Genomic DNA, 18,581 nt, shown 5'->3' on the forward strand with positions numbered 1-18,581 from the left:
TGTCCTGTCCCTGGAAAGTGAAACATATACACTATCCGCATTTCAAGAGGTTAGGTTAAGAATTAGTAAGAAGTCATTGGACACACAGCCAGTGTCATTGCGATTTATGCCACATCTAAAACGAGCATGTTCTTGGGACGTGCTGCCTGCAACACGATATAGATAGTAGACACAGTAGCATATTGTCTCTCCTGGTTGTAATTCATGCAATCGGTTTATCAGGTGACCAAAGAAAAAAACACGGGATATATAAAATGGTGACTTGGTGTGGTTGGGATTTTAGGTTCCTGTTTTTGTTATGGCCATATAAGGAGTTATACATGTGACAGAGTCACAGAGAGCTCCTCTCAGCATAAAAAACTCATCACCAAGCGGTCATTGACAAGCATGCCGTTAAAATTGCGGAATTTAGATCGAGATGTGGTTTCAAGACGTTAAACCTATGTAACCCTATGTTCATATCATTACTATCATGGACTATATTATGAGTTGAAATGATAACTGAGAGAGAACAAGTCTGGAAAGTTATTAGAATAAAGATTTCGCCCCACCATACTTCTCAACTTGTCTATATCTCACTAACTCAACAAATACCTTGGCCATTTGACTCAAGAATGACATTGACTTGCAAGGTACTGGGCTGTCAACTGAAATTTATAGCAGTCTCCTCCTGGCTTTGGTCTAGAGACCATAAAAGGAAAATGTCCCTTGGTTGCCAGGGTGGCAGAAGTCACACCCAAAATCAATTAGGTCTGCTGCACAGGTCACAGCAAAAGACACAATTGTCTTCTATTTTCTTATCAATATACCCCACCAAATAAGCTACATAGGGGTCCAGCAGAACTTTGGGGGTTTAATTTGCTTTCGCTCGAGGTCCAGCTGTGGTCACAGACCCGCCGATTTATCGAAACGCGGGAGACCGCGTAGGAGTCGCGTCTCCAACTGACACGGTCGAAAGCCAATGAAAAGCTTCAAAGTGAAAGTCATACTCTTGCATATCCAATGGGAATGAGCAAAAGGCCGACTTTCGGAATCAGATTTGGTAGAATGGCAACCCAACAACAACGAGCAGTAAACCGATGATGCCTGCCTGATTGATCGCCTACAACCACAATGCATGACTCCATATCATACCCTGCAGGGATTGCGCGCAGAAAAAAACAATAATTCCGGTCAATCGGTCTGAATACTTTACGTTCGACGTTGCAGGAATCCAAATAGGGGACGGAACTAGGACCAAATGCTGCGGTTTCGTTGGGTGATGTGTTCTGCATGAATCGTATGGATCAAAACTGGATTGAGTCTTCAGGGATTTAGCAGTTTGTCATACTATGCAGTCATAGGCTAATACCGATGAGAACCGTTTTTTGGATGTGGGTGTGTGGAGTCTTCCTCTCCTCCGCTCGGCAATGAAAGCGCGCGAGGGTCGTGCTGTGACGGTTTCGTAATTTACATTTCATTTGCATTTTAGTAATTTAGCAGATGCTCTTATCCAGAGCCATGTACAGTAGTGAGTGGATACATTTTCATATTAATTGTAAGGATGTAACCATCCAAGCATCGACAAGGCTGCAATGAGATGTACAGGTGTACGACTTCTAGCACTGGATGAGACGCTCAACTAATGTATCCTAGACGTCAATATGGGATTGTCCCCCACAACATCACATTTTGTATTTTCATTATTTTAAAAAATAAAATGTTTGAGCAACATATTCGCAACGTAATAGATGTTTGTATGACCAACTATTGGAGTTGTGTAACGTTTTTATGCCATGGCCTATATTACAACATTCGGCAACATTTCTGCATACAGAGCTTCATGTTTGGATTATAATTAATTAAAACGAACTTCTCCTGGAAATATATGATCCACCAGAGTTGCGTTTGTTGTTACCGTATATCTCCCAGGTGACCTTTCTTCCTATTTCATTGATTTTAAGTGATTTTCAGAGCATTTTACCATCTGCTGCCAAATTTATCCCAAGTCATGAATAGGCCTATGCATCACATTTTCAAAAGTATCCTGGACACACATTTGTTCTACCATAGTGGACTTTTAACTGGACACATTTAATTGACTTTAACGTTCTCTGATTGTTACCTTACCTCTAGAATTATCTCGTCACTGATTTTCCCGGCGTTTCATAGACCTGCCGCTGAAAAAAACATTGTAACAATGTAACAAATGTAACAAAATTGTAACAAGAACAATAGCCTAATTCTTAAAAAGGTTAGGGTCGAGTTGGCTTTCATAAGAAACTTTAAGCAGGCACGTGTGTGGTCCTGTGCGTTGCTTTTTCTATTATTTTTTTATCTGAGAAATATCATGTCCCGATCTAACAGTGTGAGCCCGCCCGGTGTCGGTGCGCCTGGGCTGAGGGGAGGGACTGAACTGAGATCAGCTTGGGGCGAGTCTGAGTCTATTGCCAACGGATGCCCATACTCGGCGAGATCTCCGAGCAAAAAGCTCGCCCGTTCGAACAGCAGATGGACTGAAGGAGATGATGATCCCGACCGACAGCCCAGACCAGGACGAGCCACGACAATGGTTAGCAGGGTCAGTTTTAGGTCTAGATCTGCGTGGCAAGAGCATGGCACTGGAGAGGAGAGCCGAAACAACAACCGATCGTCCCCTAAACACGCAGATGGAGCCGGGGAAGTGAGACCCAAGTCGGTGGAGTTGGGCTTGGAGGACCGTAGAGTGAAGGGCACCAAACCCGAGGAGGAGGAACTCATGCCCGAAGTTCACTTTTCCATGGTCGCGTGCTGCAGCAGCATGATGCAGATTTTCAGATCCAAGAAATTCCAATCGGAGAAGTTGGAGAGGCTGTACCAGCGTTACTTTTTCCGGCTCAACCAGAGCAGTTTGACTATGCTCATGGCCGTTTTGGTGCTTCTGTGCGCGGTCATGCTGACATTCCATTGCGCGGGGGGAGGATGCCGGATAGCTTACGTTGTGGTCTTTTCCTTGGCCATCTTACTTATCCTCATCTTGATAGTGGTGTGCAATCGGAACGGGTTTCATCAGGATCACATGTGGATAGTCTGCTATCTGGTCATTCTAGTCGTGCTGGTATTACAAGTGATCGGGGTCCTCCTCGTACATCCGCAAAGTGCCTCTGAGGGAATTTGGTGGACAGTGTTTTTTATCCATGTCATTTACACGCTGCTCCCGGTTCGGATGCGGGCTGCGGTTATCACTGGAGTTATACTGTCTGCCATCCATGTGGTCGGGTCTTGGAAGTTAAACGAAAAGGATGCCTTTGTATGGAAGCAGGTAAGTCCTGTTTTATAAAGTTCTTATTACTCATGAATAAATTGATACTTGTAAAAGTAACTTTACGCATGGATTAGTCTACCAAATATTTTTAGTTTAAAGATGGATTTTGGGAGGTGCCTTCCATCAAGTGGCAATGTTATTACGCCAGGTTGGAGCATAATTGCTGAGTCAAAGGCCTATTTTATTGCAAATAATTCAATTTCTCATAATTGACCAAATACTCATTAGGAAATACAGGAATGCAATGTCTCTTTTTATTGCTAGTACTAATGTTTCCCACTTTCAACGCTTTTCACTGGTTAATAGACAGTGACTTATAAAGGTGCTGAGTTTGTCTTGAGGTGCTGCTGATGCTTGTTGCTACGGAAACGGTCTCGATTGACCATTGCTCAGTTCCCTAGTTGTTATCATGGAGAAGACCATTAGCAAAAGCATCCATTTAATTAGATTAATTAGATTGGGAAAAAACACCTGTAAGAAGCCAATCAGAGCGCACTGGGTAAAACGGAAGTTTTAAGAATTTAGGTAAAATAACAGTTCTAGAAGAAGATCTAGAATTATGAGGCAGAATGGAGATGATAGTGCTGCCACAGATGAGCATCCTCCTGAAGTCACAGTGTTTACTGTTTAGGGTTTGTAGACTTCAGAAGAATTGGGATGGAAACATGGGGTTATTTTGTTATTGAGATTTTGCAAAGGATAGGCCTATAGAGAAATAACAGTTATATGCTGTTCCGGTTTCATTGTGTTGTATTATGTTCCTAATAAAATGTTGAGGCCCACGGCTCTATTTTATTCATTTTAAAAACTTTGACCATCGGAGCTCAGAGCTCTTGATTTGTAAAACTCCATGCGTGTCATCTCTCATTCCCCTCTTATTATTCGGCTTCCTATTGATCATTTGGCGTTTTGATGATATACTTAATCATTTGTATTTGTTTATTTAACCTTATTTAACTAGGCAAGTCAGTTAAGAACAAATTGTTATTTACAATGATGGCCAAACCCTAACCCGGATGACACTGGGCCAATTGTGCGCCGCCCTATTGGACTCCCAATCACGGCCGATTGTGATACAGCCTGCAATCAAACCAGGGTCTGTAGTGACGCCTTTGGCACTGAAATGCAGTGCCTTAAACCGCTGTGCCACTTGGGGGCCCTTTGTATCATTGCGTCTGTCCTATTGAAATGTGAATTGCTTTACAATAAACTAGGCCTATATAGATTGTGTCTGAGGGAGGGGAAATGTTGAAATGCTCAACATAATGTTTGGCTCGGCTACTTAAATTACTTAGGATGTTTGTAAGAGATAAGACATTTTTAGTATCAAGTTCAGAATGTCCATAACTATGTCAGAAGGAACTTGTGTTTGAGAGCCCCCCCAGATCATGTATATGTGCTCTGTATAATATCCCCAAAACAATTCAGGAGACTAAGGGTGCATCCCAAATGGCAGTATCCCCTATATAGTGCACCACATTTAACCTGGACAAATAGGACTCTGGTTAAAAGTAGTGCACTAGGGAATAGGATGCTTTTTGGGTCTTTGGGGGTCTCTCGCTCTCTCTCTCTCTCTCTCTCTCTCTCGCTCTCTCTCTCTCTCTCTCTTACACGCTCTCTCTCTCTCTCTCTCTTACACGCTCTCTCTCGTACTCTCTCTCTCTCTCTCTCTCTCTCTCTCTCTCTCTCTCTCTCTCTCTCTCTCTCTCTCTCTCTCGCTCTCTCTCTCTTACACGCTCTCTCTCGTACTCTCTCTCTCTCTCTCTTTCTCTCTCTCTCTCTCTCTCTCTACTACATATACAGATGAGCTCTTCCAAAGAACTGCTGTTTTACAAACCTGTGGAATGGAAAGATTTCATCAGTCCCCTATTGAAATTTAAGGGCTTGTGAATGAATTATTGAGCAAGTGAAAAAATAACTCAAACTTAAAAGCAAGACTCCACACAATACCACCTCTTTCCCATAGGCTACAACGGATCAGTTGTGTGTTATGCTTCAATACAGCATTCTAGATCAGTCTAATCCCCTTTCTTTGTCTTTTGATTATATCAGTCAGAGAGTTTGTGATACAGACATGTGACCCCTATATCTAAGTGTGGGAACAGACTGCTGTATTTGTTTCTCTTTCCTCACGATCCTGTTGTTTTTACTATATCAGATCTCCCCCTGTTTAAATAGGTCCCAGCAGCTCTCCACTGTTGAGCTGTATGTTTATGTAAGCTCCCCAGATGATGCTTGTATCAGGAGTGGTCACATGAATTAGCCCAAGGCACAAAATAACCATGCTGACTGAGTCTTGGCTTGAGATGGTGGCTTTGTATTTTGTGTATGTGCACTGTACTCCAGATGCCTGCAGGGATGACCCGCTCCTTCCTTAAACCACAGTGAGGAAACTTGAACTGTCTAAAAGTCGACAATACAAGAAAAACATTTATAAACCTGGTAGTTTGGATATCAAATCAAATCAAATTTATTTATATAGCCCTTCTTACATCAGCTGATATCTCAAAGTGCTGTACAGAAACCCAGCCTAAAACCCCAAACAGCAAGTAATACAGGTGTAGAAGCACGGTGGCAGGACTTTTAGCCTTTTCACCTTGATAAAATGGCTACATCGACAATAGTTTGACATGCTTCAATATAGTGTTGACTTTGTCTTCTATCCATCTATGAAGGGTTAATTCCTGGTTTGACAGGAGTTTCTATCTTTTAAGGAAGGAGGAGACTGCCCTGCTCCTCCCAAGCCCTAGGGAGTTTACACCTGCAGTACCTTCCGTATCACCTGGCTTGTCTCTGGCAGACAGTGCCACTGTCCCTGGCCCTGCCTCGCCTGGCTGGAGAGGGGCCTTCAGAGGGGGGACGTCCCGTCAGGTGACACACAGCACAGAACGAACCAGCCAGGGCTGTGTGGCAGTTAGCCAGCTCACTCCTCTTCTCCTCTGCTCCCTTCGCTTTAAGTCAATGTGGATGGAGAAAAACGTTGTTCTAGTGCTAATCAGATAAATTGACGTGCTGTACCAAAATGAACGAATGGCTAGAGTCAATGCAATCGTGCATTAGATGACACATTTTTAGAACTATTTTCAAAATGTCAAGTACCCTAATTTCCGGACTATAAGCCGCAACTTTTTTCCCAGGCTTTGAACCTCGCGGCTTAAACAATGACGCTGCTAATATATGGATTTTTCCCGCTTTACATTTTTTTTCTCCAAAAAACACATTCTGTGACGTGCTCAGTTTTTTGGCGGCATGAAGCTTTCATTAGACCAATGAAATTGCCGAACGGGTTAATGAGTCGATGATAAGACGTTGGAAACAGCAGCGTGAGGAATTGACTCAGTGCAAAAAGACAACTAAAGCTTACTGCTAATTTTTATTTTTTGTTACAAGCCGTGTTTCGTTAAAGCCTATTTATTTTTGTTACAAGCCGTGTTTCGTTAAAGCCTATTTATTTTTGTTACAAGCCGTGTTTCGTTAAAAGCCTGTGTAAAGTTCATTTGTTTCAATGTACCGGTAGGCACCTGTGGCTTATAGACATGTGCTGCCTATTTATGTTCAAAATAATATTTTTTTTAAAATTCAGTGGGTGCGGCTTATATTCAGGTGCGCTTAATAGTCCGGAAATTACGGTACTATAAAACGTTCATTTTTCACATTCTATTTAGTACGCTAGTATGTGTATTCGGAAAGGGATCTTATGCTACACAAATATAATATAATATACACAAATATAATAAATACTTTTTTTATGCTAATCCAATCTGTATGTGGCTGGATTTATAGCAACCGTTAGTCAGGTAGTTGTTCCAGTTAACATGGTGTTGGTAGTCTTCATGTGCTGGATTTCCTTCCCTACTCTGTCAGGTAGTTGTTCCAGTTAACATGGTGTTGGTGGTCTTCATGTGCTGGATTTCCTTCCCTACTCTGTCAGGTAGTTGTTCCAGTTAACATGGTGTTGGTAGTCTTCATGTGCTGGATTTCCTTCCCTACTCTGTCAGGTAGTTGTTCCAGTTAACATGGTGTTGGTGGTCTTCATGTGCTGGATTTCCTTCCCTACTCTGTCAGGTAGTTGTTCCAGTTAACATGGTGTTGGTAGTCTTCATGTGCTGGATTTCCTTCCCTACTCTGTCAGGTAGTTGTTCCAGTTAACATGGTGTTGGTGGTCTTCATGTGCTGGATTTCCTTCCCTACTCTGTCAGGTAGTTGTTCCAGTTAACATGGTGTTGGTAGTCTTCATGTGCTGGATTTCCTTCCCTACTCTGTCAGGTAGTTGTTCCAGTTAACATGGTGTTGGTAGTCTTCATGTGCTGGATTTCCTTCCCTACTCTGTCAGGTAGTTGTTCCAGTTAACATGGTGTTGGTAGTCTTCATGTGCTGGATTTCCTTCCCTACTCTGTCAGGTAGTTGTTCCAGTTAACATGGTGTTGGTAGTCTTCATGTGCTGGATTTCCTTCCCTACTCTGTCAGGTAGTTGTTCCAGTTAACATGGTGTTGGTAGTCTTCATGTGCTGGATTTCCTTCCCTACTCTGTCAGGTAGTTGTTCCAGTTAACATGGTGTTGGTAGTCTTCATGTGCTGGATTTCCTTCCCTACTCTGTCAGGTAGTTGTTCCAGTTAACATGGTGTTGGTAGTCTTCATGTGCTGGATTTCCTTCCCTACTCTGTCAGGTAGTTGTTCCAGTTAACATGGTGTTGGTAGTCTTCATGTGCTGGATTTCCTTCCCTACTCTGTCAGGTAGTTGTTCCAGTTAACATGGTGTTGGTAGTCTTCATGTGCTGGATTTCCTTCCCTACTCTGTCAGGTAGTTGTTCCAGTTAACATGGTGTTGGTAGTCTTCATGTGCTGGATTTCCTTCCCTACTCTGTCAGGTAGTTGTTCCAGTTAACATGGTGTTGGTAGTCTTCATGTGCTGGATTTCCTTCCCTACTCTGTCAGGTAGTTGTTCCAGTTAACATGGTGTTGGTAGTCTTCATGTGCTGGATTTCCTTCCCTACTCTGTCAGGTAGTTGTTCCAGTTAACATGGTGTTGGTAGTCTTCATGTGCTGGATTTCCTTCCTTACTCTGTCAGGTAGTTGTTCCAGTTAACATGGTGTTGGTAGTCTTCATGTGCTGGATTTCCTTCCCTACTCTGTCAGGTAGTTGTTCCAGTTAACATGGTGTTGGTAGTCTTCATGTGCTGGATTTCCTTCCCTATTCTGTCAGGTAGTTGTTCCAGTTAACATGGTGTTGGTAGTCTTCATGTGCTGGATTTCCTTCCCTACTCTGTCAGGTAGTTGTTCCAGTTAACATGGTGTTGGTAGTCTTCATGTGCTGGATTTCCTTCCCTACTCTGTCAGGTAGTTGTTCCAGTTAACATGGTGTTGGTAGTCTTCATGTGCTGGATTTCCTTCCCTACTCTGTCAGGTAGTTGTTCCAGTTAACATGGTGTTGGTAGTCTTCATGTGCTGGATTTCCTTCCCTACTCTGTCAGGTAGTTGTTCCAGTTAACATGGTGTTGGTAGTCTTCATGTGCTGGATTTCCTTCCCTACTCTGTCAGGTAGTTGTTCCAGTTAACATGGTGTTGGTAGTCTTCATGTGCTGGATTTCCTTCCCTACTCTGTCAGGTAGTTGTTCCAGTTAACATGGTGTTGGTAGTCTTCATGTGCTGGATTTCCTTCCCTACTCTGTCAGGTAGTTGTTCCAGTTAACATGGTGTTGGTAGTCTTCATGTGCTGGATTTCCTTCCCTACTCTGTCAGGCATTCTAAATGCAAGTTGAGAGATGTAAAAGTTCTGGTCATCTTCCATTACGTTGTCACGGCTTTCTGAAGGATCGGACCAACACGCAGCGTGTTCGTAGTTCCACATATTTTTATTAATCGTGAAACTAAATCCAATACACCAACCACTTTAAATAACAAAACAACAAAAGCCGTAACGCAGAGCAGGCAAACACTACTCACAAATTAACAACTCACACATGGAAAACAGGCTACCTAAGTATGGCTTCCAATCAGAGACAACGATAGACAGCTGCCTCTGATTAGAAACCATACCTGGCCAACGCATAGAAAAGGAAAAAATAGAAATAGAAATCTAGAAACCCCACAATGAAACAGAAACCCAAAAACTGAGAAAATGACCTCTTACAAGGGTCAGGACGTGACATACGTTGGCTTCCAACAGAGATTGAATATCACATTGCAAACCACCATAATGTGACACATTAATAAATATTCAAATAAAGCTTTACACCTTTATAACTCAAAGGAAGTAAATTGAAAGGTAAGTGTACTCTGCTGTAGTTGATTGTTAATTCAAAACAACACAGAAAAGTGTAAAATGGTAAGGTAGTAAATTAAAAACAACAAATATATAATTTTAATTAACTCCAAAATATCAACACCATGACCAGAGTTGTTTTAACACAAAATGGGGGTCAAATAGTGTTGCATTTGACTCCATGGTAGTAAATTCTGCCAATTTGACTGTGTAGGTGAGCGGACTCAAGTCTCTCCTGGCTCCCCTCCAGCTGTAACCAGGTTTGCGGCCACTGTAATTGAATTCCCCTGCGCCGTAACGTGAATCTCCCCCGACAGATCTGCTATTAATTTGCCTCTGAGATTCAACCCCCATGGAAGCATTTAACCACCTCCTGAGTACTGGTGTATGTGCACTCTAGAACGAGCCCTCGCTGAAAGTGGTCCGGGGACTGAGACTCTGAATCACCTGGCAGCTACTACCATAGACCGTTCAAGGCACTTAAATATTTTGGCACACATACTGTACACAATCCATGTCTCAAGTTTCTCAAGGCTTACATTTTTTTTTTACCTGTCTGCTCCCCTTCATCTACACTAACTGAAGTGGATTTAACAAGTGACATCAATCAGGAATCATAGCTTTCAGCTGGATTCACCTGGTCAGTCTATGTCATGGAAAGAACAGGTGTTCTTAATGTTTTGTACTCTCAGTGTATACTATAGAGTATGTTTAAGCAATCTGGCAGCCCCAATCTCCCTATTGTGTTTGTCCATGTCCAGGTGTATTCTATCAGAACAGTTTGGTTTTTGGTTGATTCCTGTGACCACATGTACAATGAGGTGTGTACAAGTAAAAAGGAAATCACATTTTGTGGAAAAGTGGCTATGGTCAAAAAGGGGTTAGGGTCATAAAGGGTTAGGGTCATAAAGGGTTAGGGTCATAAAGGGTTAGGGTCATAAAGGGTTAGGGTCATAAAGGGTTAGGGTCAAAAAGGGTTAGGGTCATAAAGGGTTAGGGTCATAAAGGGTTAGGGTCATAAAGGGTTAGGGTCATAAAGGGTTAGGGTCATAAAGGGTTAGGGTCATAAAGGGTTAGGGTCATAAAGGGTTAGGGTCATAAAGGGTTAGGGTCATAAAGGGTTAGGGTCATAAAGGGTTAGGGTCATAAAGGGTTAGGGTCAAAAAGGGTTAGGGTCATAAAGGGTTAGGGTCATAAAGGGTTAGGGTCATAAAGGGTTAGGGTCATAAAGGGTTAGGGTCAAAAGGGTTAGGGTCATAAAGGGTTAGGGTCATAAAGGGTTAGGGTCATAAAGGGTTAGGGTCATAAAGGGTTAGGGTCATAAAGGGGTTAGGGTCATAAAGGGTTAGGGTCATAAAGGGTTAGGGTCATAAAGGGTTAGGGTCATAAAGGGTTAGGGTCATAAAGGGTTAGGGTCATAAAGGGTTAGGGTCATAAAGGGTTAGGGTCATAAAGGGTTAGGGTCAAAAGTTAGCCCAGTAGATAGGTGTATTTCCCATGCGTTTCGAGTTGATCTTGAGGACCAAATGTCATCATCCCCATCACCTCTCAGAAACCACTTTGGCTGTGACCCCCCCCACCGTAGATCCTGCATGCACACTGCTTCCAGTATCTTAGCAACAGAAGCACTTTATCACAACACAACACCATCCAGAACCTCTTAGAGAGATCTTCCCTGCAAGAAGACCTCTGTCTTTTCATCTCTTCACCCTCCCTCCTGTCGCTGAGTGTACACTGGCATCCTAAATGGAACCCTATTCCTTATTTAGTGCACTTTTGTGAACTTCATAGGTAATAGGGTGCCATTTGGGACAAAGCCTACAGATGGAGGCTCAAATTGGAGATAATTGGGAAACAGATGGCCTCCAGTGTTATTTGATTTACTTTACCCTAACCTAACCTCCCCTCCTACCTCCTTCTTTTATCTTCTCGATCATGTTAGTTTTTATTACGGAGGTTTTAGGTGTAGAACGTTGATCCAGTCAATATCACATGCAACAGGATCTCTTATGATCTCTTAGCTACCCCTTTGCCAATGCATTTCTATTCCTCTACTCTTCAGAATTCTCACTGGCCAAAGACACAAAGCAAAGCCTTTAGCTCTGTCCAAATGTTGTCCTCAGGTTTACACGTTATTGATCACTTTATTTACCCCCTTTATTGACGTTCCACTGTGAACAACACGGACGTGATTAAGCCTAATCATTACAGAGGAGGCACCATGGCCCAGTCCACACCTGCTAGATAAAAACTATTCATAAAGACCAGAAAGAGAGGATAATAACAACAGAAAGAGACCCATGTATACTGCTTTGAGAAACTGTTGGACAGGGAGACCTTTTTTTGATAATCACAGCAGCTGAGCAGCACCTCTCCTCCATCTATCCCATCCCTCCCTCCCTCCTTCCCTACCCCGCCAGTCCCTCCCACCTCTCCTCCCTCTATCCCATCCCTCCCTCCTTCCCTACCCTACCCCGCCAGTCCCTCCCTCCTCTCCTCCATCCCATCCCATCTCGCCCTCCTAGTGCTGAGTGAATAGTGCTTTTTGAGGTCGGTTCGGTTTCGGTTCGATCATTAAAAAATAGTCACAGTTTTCTATTTCGGTTTTGATTATTTTTTTAAACATGAAATGCACTATGCATTATGTGGGTTGAACGCTGTAACAACACAGAATAAAACAATTAATACAAGTCCCATGATGGTGGTGACTGCCCATTACTGCGTATTACTTACAGTATTAACCATCATTTACTTTAATAAAATATTTCAGTTGTTGTGTATATTACATTTGTTTTATTTGATTACTTTATTATTTCATTCCAAGTCATCAACTCATCTCTATAGAGCTGCTGCCAATTCTGTCTGACAAAATCACAATTTTAGTTATTCAAAGTAAATAAGGCATACTTTTATGACTGCTGAATACCAACTATCAATCACTTAGATCATGTATTTTCAGGTAGAGATACCTCACAAAGCAAATGCTCTCGATCCATCTCGATCGCGCAATGGATTATGGTCATTGTTGTTAATTACCACGTGTAGTGGTGATTGCCTATGAAAAGCCACTGGCACAGGAGAGCCGTCCATAACGCGTTAACAAGAATCAGCTTTCCAAACGTTACTCTTTTCGGGTGAAGTTCCCAGTTATTGCGCATATAAAATATAAATAGCTCCAATGCACATATTCCTATACAAAAGGTGAAGGGAGATGGATTCTATAAGCTGTGATAAGGTAAGAACTGTATGCCCTCTCCTCTCATCTGTGCTAACCATTCCTGGTCATCTGTGCTAACCCTTCTTGGTCATCTGTGCTAACCATTCCTGATCATCTGTGCTAACCCTTCCTGGTCATCTGTGCTAACCCTTCTTGGTCATCTGTGCTAACCCTTCTTGGTCATCTGTGCTAACCATTCCTGGTCATCTGTGCTAACCCTTCCTGGTCATCTGTGCTAACCCTTCTTGGTCATCTGTGCTAACCCTTCTTGGTCATCTGTGCTAACCATTCCTAGTCATCTGTGCTAACCCTTCCTGGTCATCTGTGCTAACCCTTCTTGGTCATCTGTGCTAACCCTTCTTGGTCATCTGTGCTAACCATTCCTGGTCATCTGTGCTAACCCTTCCTGGTCATCTGTGCTAACCCTTCTTGGTCATCTGTGCTAACCCTTCTTGGTCATCTGTGCTAACCATTCCTGGTCATCTGTGCTAACCCTTCCTGGTCATCTGTGCTAACCCTTCTTGGTCATCTGTGCTAACCCTTCTTGGTCATCTGTGCTAACCATTCCTGGTCATCTGTGCTAACCCTTCCTGGTCATCTGTGCTAACCCTTCTTGGTCACCTGTGCTACCCCTTCCTGGTCACCTGTGCTACCTATACACATGTGACCAGTGACCCATGACCCCAGCATATAGTGCCCTCTACTGTAAAAAACAAGTTAAAAGAACTCTTGATGGGCTTGATCTAATTTATCTGTGGAGAAATGCACAATGTGGCCATTGAGCTCACAAAAAGAAAGAAAGAAATGGAATCAAAATATTTGATCCACATTGGTCAGTTAGTTGTTTAAAAAATGAGAAATAACCGACATTTCGGTTAATCGCTCAGCACTATCCTCCCTCCCTCCCTTTATCCCTCCCCCACCAGTCCCTTCTTATTGCATCCACCTCACTGCTTTCCTTTCTCACCCAAGTCACTTCGTGTCTCTCTCTCCTCTCCCACACAAACCTCCTCCTCATCAACCTCTCGGTTGCTCTGTTGTTAGTCAGGAGAGTGAATAGTGCCATAGAAATTGAATCCTTCCGTATGGAATTCTATAGGGATTCTATTTCTATGAATAGTGCCCTGTCCATGGCCTGTGCCCCAGCCCTTGTCTAAGTGGAAATGGCTTCGGTTGGCTATTTCAGTGTAAACGTTATCAGCACAACTCCCCTTTTTAAACACCTCGATGTCAATCCGTGTCAAAGCCTGGTGTGATTTTTATCCTCTATGGCCGCCACACTCAACTGGCGGACCGTGGGTCCCTGACTAAACAATAAATAAATACTGTATATGAAGGGTTTATTTCCAAAATGCTATATCCATGTTTTTTCACCAGAAATGATTGCTTATGGGTACCTTCACTGGCGTACAGGACACCCCCGCAGACCCACACTTGTGTGTGTGTGTGTGTGTGGGTGGGGGGGGGGGGGGCATGCGCTTGTCATCGATGCTTGTTTTCTAAAATGTAATAAATTATTTTGACAGTAACAATCCAAAAAGTATTTCCTAAGCATTTTTTATTTCCATATGTACTAGGAAGCTAAGTGTTTGTTTCTTGGGATTCAGGACTGTGACTGAAAAAGTGCCTCAGGCCTTGAAAAAGAAAAACATTTAACTGATTGAACGTATAAGGGGATATCAGTGAACAAATGCTGTGATCAAAGCTACGACGGCGCCAGTGCAATGAGTGGAGTTTACTCCGTTTAAAAGTGCATATCAGACACAGAGTCCAATGCTTCTTAGGCAGTTCTTTAGGAATTTTAGTTTAGAAAATGATCTCTCCATAAAAGCAAGAGTTAGAGGGATGATAAATACAACTTGACTGCCGTAGCAACATCAAGGAAACAGAAGGAAGTGGTGCTTCAAATACAGCAGTTCTGCAACATATTTAATTGAGCCTCTCAAACAATTAACCAGCGAAATTAGCTAGCTAGTTCACTTGAGCCTACTAGGCTACATATTGGACTTCAATCGTCTCAGGCCAGTGGCACAATATATGAATTTATGGTCAGATCAGAATCGGCTTCATAATCATTGGCCTGTACACAGAATTAAGTAAAAACCGCAAGTCCAAATCCACATCTCCATCCATGGCTTAGGAAAGGGCTAATTTAGCAAGCTAGCTACAGCAGGACATCAACACAAGCAGACCAGAAACAGACACATTTTTCTGTCAGTGATGAGGTTTTGCTTAGGATGTGATTTGATTGGTGTGAAGCCAAATACAAACTGGCCTTTCTTGGGGAACGTTTTGCTGCGACAGGACAACCCACAGTTGAGCTCAGCTCAACACTGATTGGCTAATGTTTTAATAATTTTTTTATCAAGTGAGGCCATATGTGTCACGCCTGCTCCCGCCCCTCCTTCCTGGCGCTCGAGGGTGCCAGGCTACCCGTCATCATACACTCCTGTTACCAACATTACACCTGCTCCCGCCCCTCCTTCCTGGCGCTCGAGGGTGCCAGGCTACCCGTCATCATACACTCCTGTTACCAACATTACACCTGCTCCCGCTCCTCCTCCCTGGTGCTTGAGGGTGCCAGGCTACCCGTCATCATACACTCCTGTTACCAACATTACACGCAGCTGCGCTCATTGGATTCACCTGGATTCCTTCCCTTTGTTGATTACCCCCTGTATATCTGTTTGTTCCTTGGTTGTGTTCCCTGTGCCCGCATTGTTCCGTATTGTGTTTATTATGTGTTCCTGTCCAGACGCTGTTCCATTTCATGTCTGTCAGCTAATAAACCTTCACTCCCAGTACCTGCTTCTCATCTCCTGCGTCGCTCCCGTAACAATATGTGACAAAATGCTTGCTGGCATCAATCAATCAAATGCTACGGCGGCAACATGTCATACTCTTTTGTTCCAGACAGCATCAAATACATGGGCTACACATACTGAGACAGAGGGGTGCTGTTTCCCTCGCTTGGATGATTTCTCCGGTGCAATTCAGCCACTTGCGAATTGATGGAAAAAAGTGCTAAACAAATCTAAATAGATTTTAGATTCTTCAAAGTAGCCAACCTTTGCCTTGATGACAGCTTTGCATACTCTTGCCATTCTCTCAACCAGCTTAATGAGGTAGTCACCTGGAATGCTTTTCCAACAGTCTTGACAGTGTTCCCACATATGCTGAGCACTTGTTGGCTGCTTTTCCTTCACTCTGCAGTCCAACTCATCCCAAACCATATCAATTGGGTTGAGGTCGGGTGATTGTTGAGGCGAGGTCATCTGATGCAGCACTCCATCACTCTCCTTCTTGGTCAAATAGCCTTTACGCAGCCTGTTTTGGGTCATTGTCCTGTTGAAAAACAAATGATAGTCCCACTAAGCACAAACCAGATGGGATGGCGTATCACTGCAGAATGCTTTGGTAGCCATGCTTGTTAAGTGTGCCTTGAATTCTTAAAAAATCAGAGACAATGTCATCCGCAAATCACACCCATACTATCACACCTCCTCCTTCATGCTTCATGGTGGGAGCCACACATACGGAGATCATCTGTTCACCTACTCTGCATCTCACAAAGACACGGCGGTTGGAACCAAAAATCTCACATTTGGACTCATCAGACTAAAGGACAGATTTCCACCGGTCTAATGTCTATTGCTCGTGTTTCTTGGCACAAGCAAGTCTCTTCTTCTTATTGGTGTCCTTTAGTAGTGGTTTCTTTGCAGCAATTCAACCATGAAGGCCTGATTCACGCAGTCTCTTCTGAACAGTTGATGTTGAGATGAGTCTGTTGCTTGAACTCTGTGAAGCATTTATTTGGACTGCAAATTTGAGGTGCAGTTAATTGCCAATTTCTGAGGCTGGTAAATCTAATGAACTTATCCTCTGCAGCAGAGGTAACTCTTCCTTTCCTGTTGCGGTCCTCATGAGAGCCAGTTTCATCATAGCGCTTGATGGTTTTTGCAACTGCACTTAAAGAAACTTTCAAAGTTCTTGACATTTACCGTATTGACTGACCTTCATGTGTTAAAGTAATGATGAACTGTCATCTCTCTTTGCTTATTTGAGCTGTTCTTGCCATAATATGGACTTGGTCTTTTACCCCCCCCCCCCCAAAAAAAATATATATATATTATTCTTCACTATTCTACAAAACCCTGGACTGGTACTGTACATATAGACATATAGAAAATGTGTAAAATTCAAGGAAATTAGCTTTAAAACTGCAACATTTTCTCTCCGCCAACAAGAGGGGTGTGAACAGTTTTAACATTTAGACGTTGCATGGGTTGGGAGGTGGGGATTTGATACTACGCCGATAAATGAGAATATGCATCTGGACCTTTGTCATTTAGGACATTTGTGTGACCTGACCTTCATAAATAATACTTAAGTTCCCCTGCTCTATGTTATGGGGGGAATGGGAGATAAACATACAAAAGCAAAGTTCAAAAGTTCAAGATTAGAACTCAAAAGGTCGGTGTACCGAACACAGATTAGAGAATTTTATTTTTAGACTTAATCTTTGTCCAGGAAGCCAGCCCCGATTGTATAAAATAGTATTATGAAATCAAATCAAATTCTATTGGTCGTGTACACATATTTTCCGGATTATATTGCGGATGTAGTGAAATGCTTGTGTTCCTAGCTCCAACAGTGTAGTAATACCTAACAATACAAAACAATACAGGCAAATCCACCAAATAAAAATAAAGGAATTAAGAAATATAAAAATATTAGAACGAGCAATGTCAGAGTTCGGAATATAAATATACACAGAGTGCACCAAACATTATGAACACCTGCTCTTTCCATGACATAGACTGACCAGGCTAATCCAGCTGAAAGCTATGATCCCTTATTGATGTCACCTGTTAAATCCACTTCAATCAGTGTAGATAAAGGGGAGGAGACAGGTTAAATAAGGATTTTTAAGCCATAAGACAATTGAGACATGGATTGTGTGTGTGTGCCATTCAGAGGGTGAATGGGCAAGACAAAAGATTTTAAGTGCCTTTGAACGAGTTATGGTAGTAGGTGCCAGGCGTATCGTTTTTGTCAAGAACTGAAACGCTGCTGGGTTTTTCAGTTTCCCATTTGTATCACCCCCTAAAGGACATCCAGCCAACTTGACACAACTGTGGGAAGCATTGGAGTCAACATGGGCCAGCATCCCTGTGGAATGATTTTGACACCATGAAGAGTCCATGCCCCGATGAATTGAGCCAGTTCTGAGGGCAAAGGGTAGTCGGCTAGTATCAGTGACTAAAGTTCAGGGCAGGGTACTGGGCGGAGGCCGGCTGGTGGTGACTATTTAACAGTCTTGTGGCCTGGAGATCCCAGCTTTGATGCACCTGTACTGTCGCCGCCTTCTAGGTGGTAGTGGGGTAAACAGGCTGTGTCTTGGGTGGCTGAGGTTCTTGATTATCTTCTTGGCCTTCCTGTCACACCGGGTGCTGTTGATGTATTGGAGGGTAGGAAGTGTGCCCCCGGTGATTCTTTGGGCTGACCGCACCACCCTCTGGAGGGCCCTGCGTTTGCGGACGGTGCACCACTACCAGGTGGTGATACAGCCAGACAGGATGCTCTCAATGGTGCATCTGTAGAAGTTTGTGAGGGTTTTCGGGGCCATGACAAATTTCTTCAGCCTCCTGAAGATTCAGAGGCGCTGTTACGCCTTCTTCACCACACTCTCTGTGCTCTGTGTGGACGAACTATTTCAGGTTGTCAGTCATGTGCACGCCGAGGATCTTGGAAGCTTTTCACGATCTCCAATGCGGCCCCATCCATGTGGATGTCTCCTGAAGTCCATGAATATCTC

The 18,581-nt window shown here is 43.1% G+C and overlaps 1 protein-coding gene across 1 annotated transcript in view; it reads left to right on the plus strand.

Annotated features, from left to right (window-relative positions):
- Positions 1-2,274: 2,274 nt before the first annotated feature.
- The window catches only part of adcy5 (adenylate cyclase 5), a 156,590-nt gene continuing 140,283 nt past the window's right edge, over positions 2,275-18,581 (plus strand). The window contains exon 1 of the mRNA XM_029702381.1: positions 2,275-3,280. Coding sequence (XP_029558241.1) covers positions 2,330-3,280 — 951 coding nt within the window. The 5' untranslated portion in view covers positions 2,275-2,329. The remainder of the gene's footprint in view (positions 3,281-18,581) is intronic.

Source organism: Salmo trutta, chromosome 20 (genome assembly GCF_901001165.1).
Source record: "Salmo trutta chromosome 20, fSalTru1.1, whole genome shotgun sequence".
NCBI classification, from domain to species: domain Eukaryota; kingdom Metazoa; phylum Chordata; class Actinopteri; order Salmoniformes; family Salmonidae; genus Salmo; species Salmo trutta.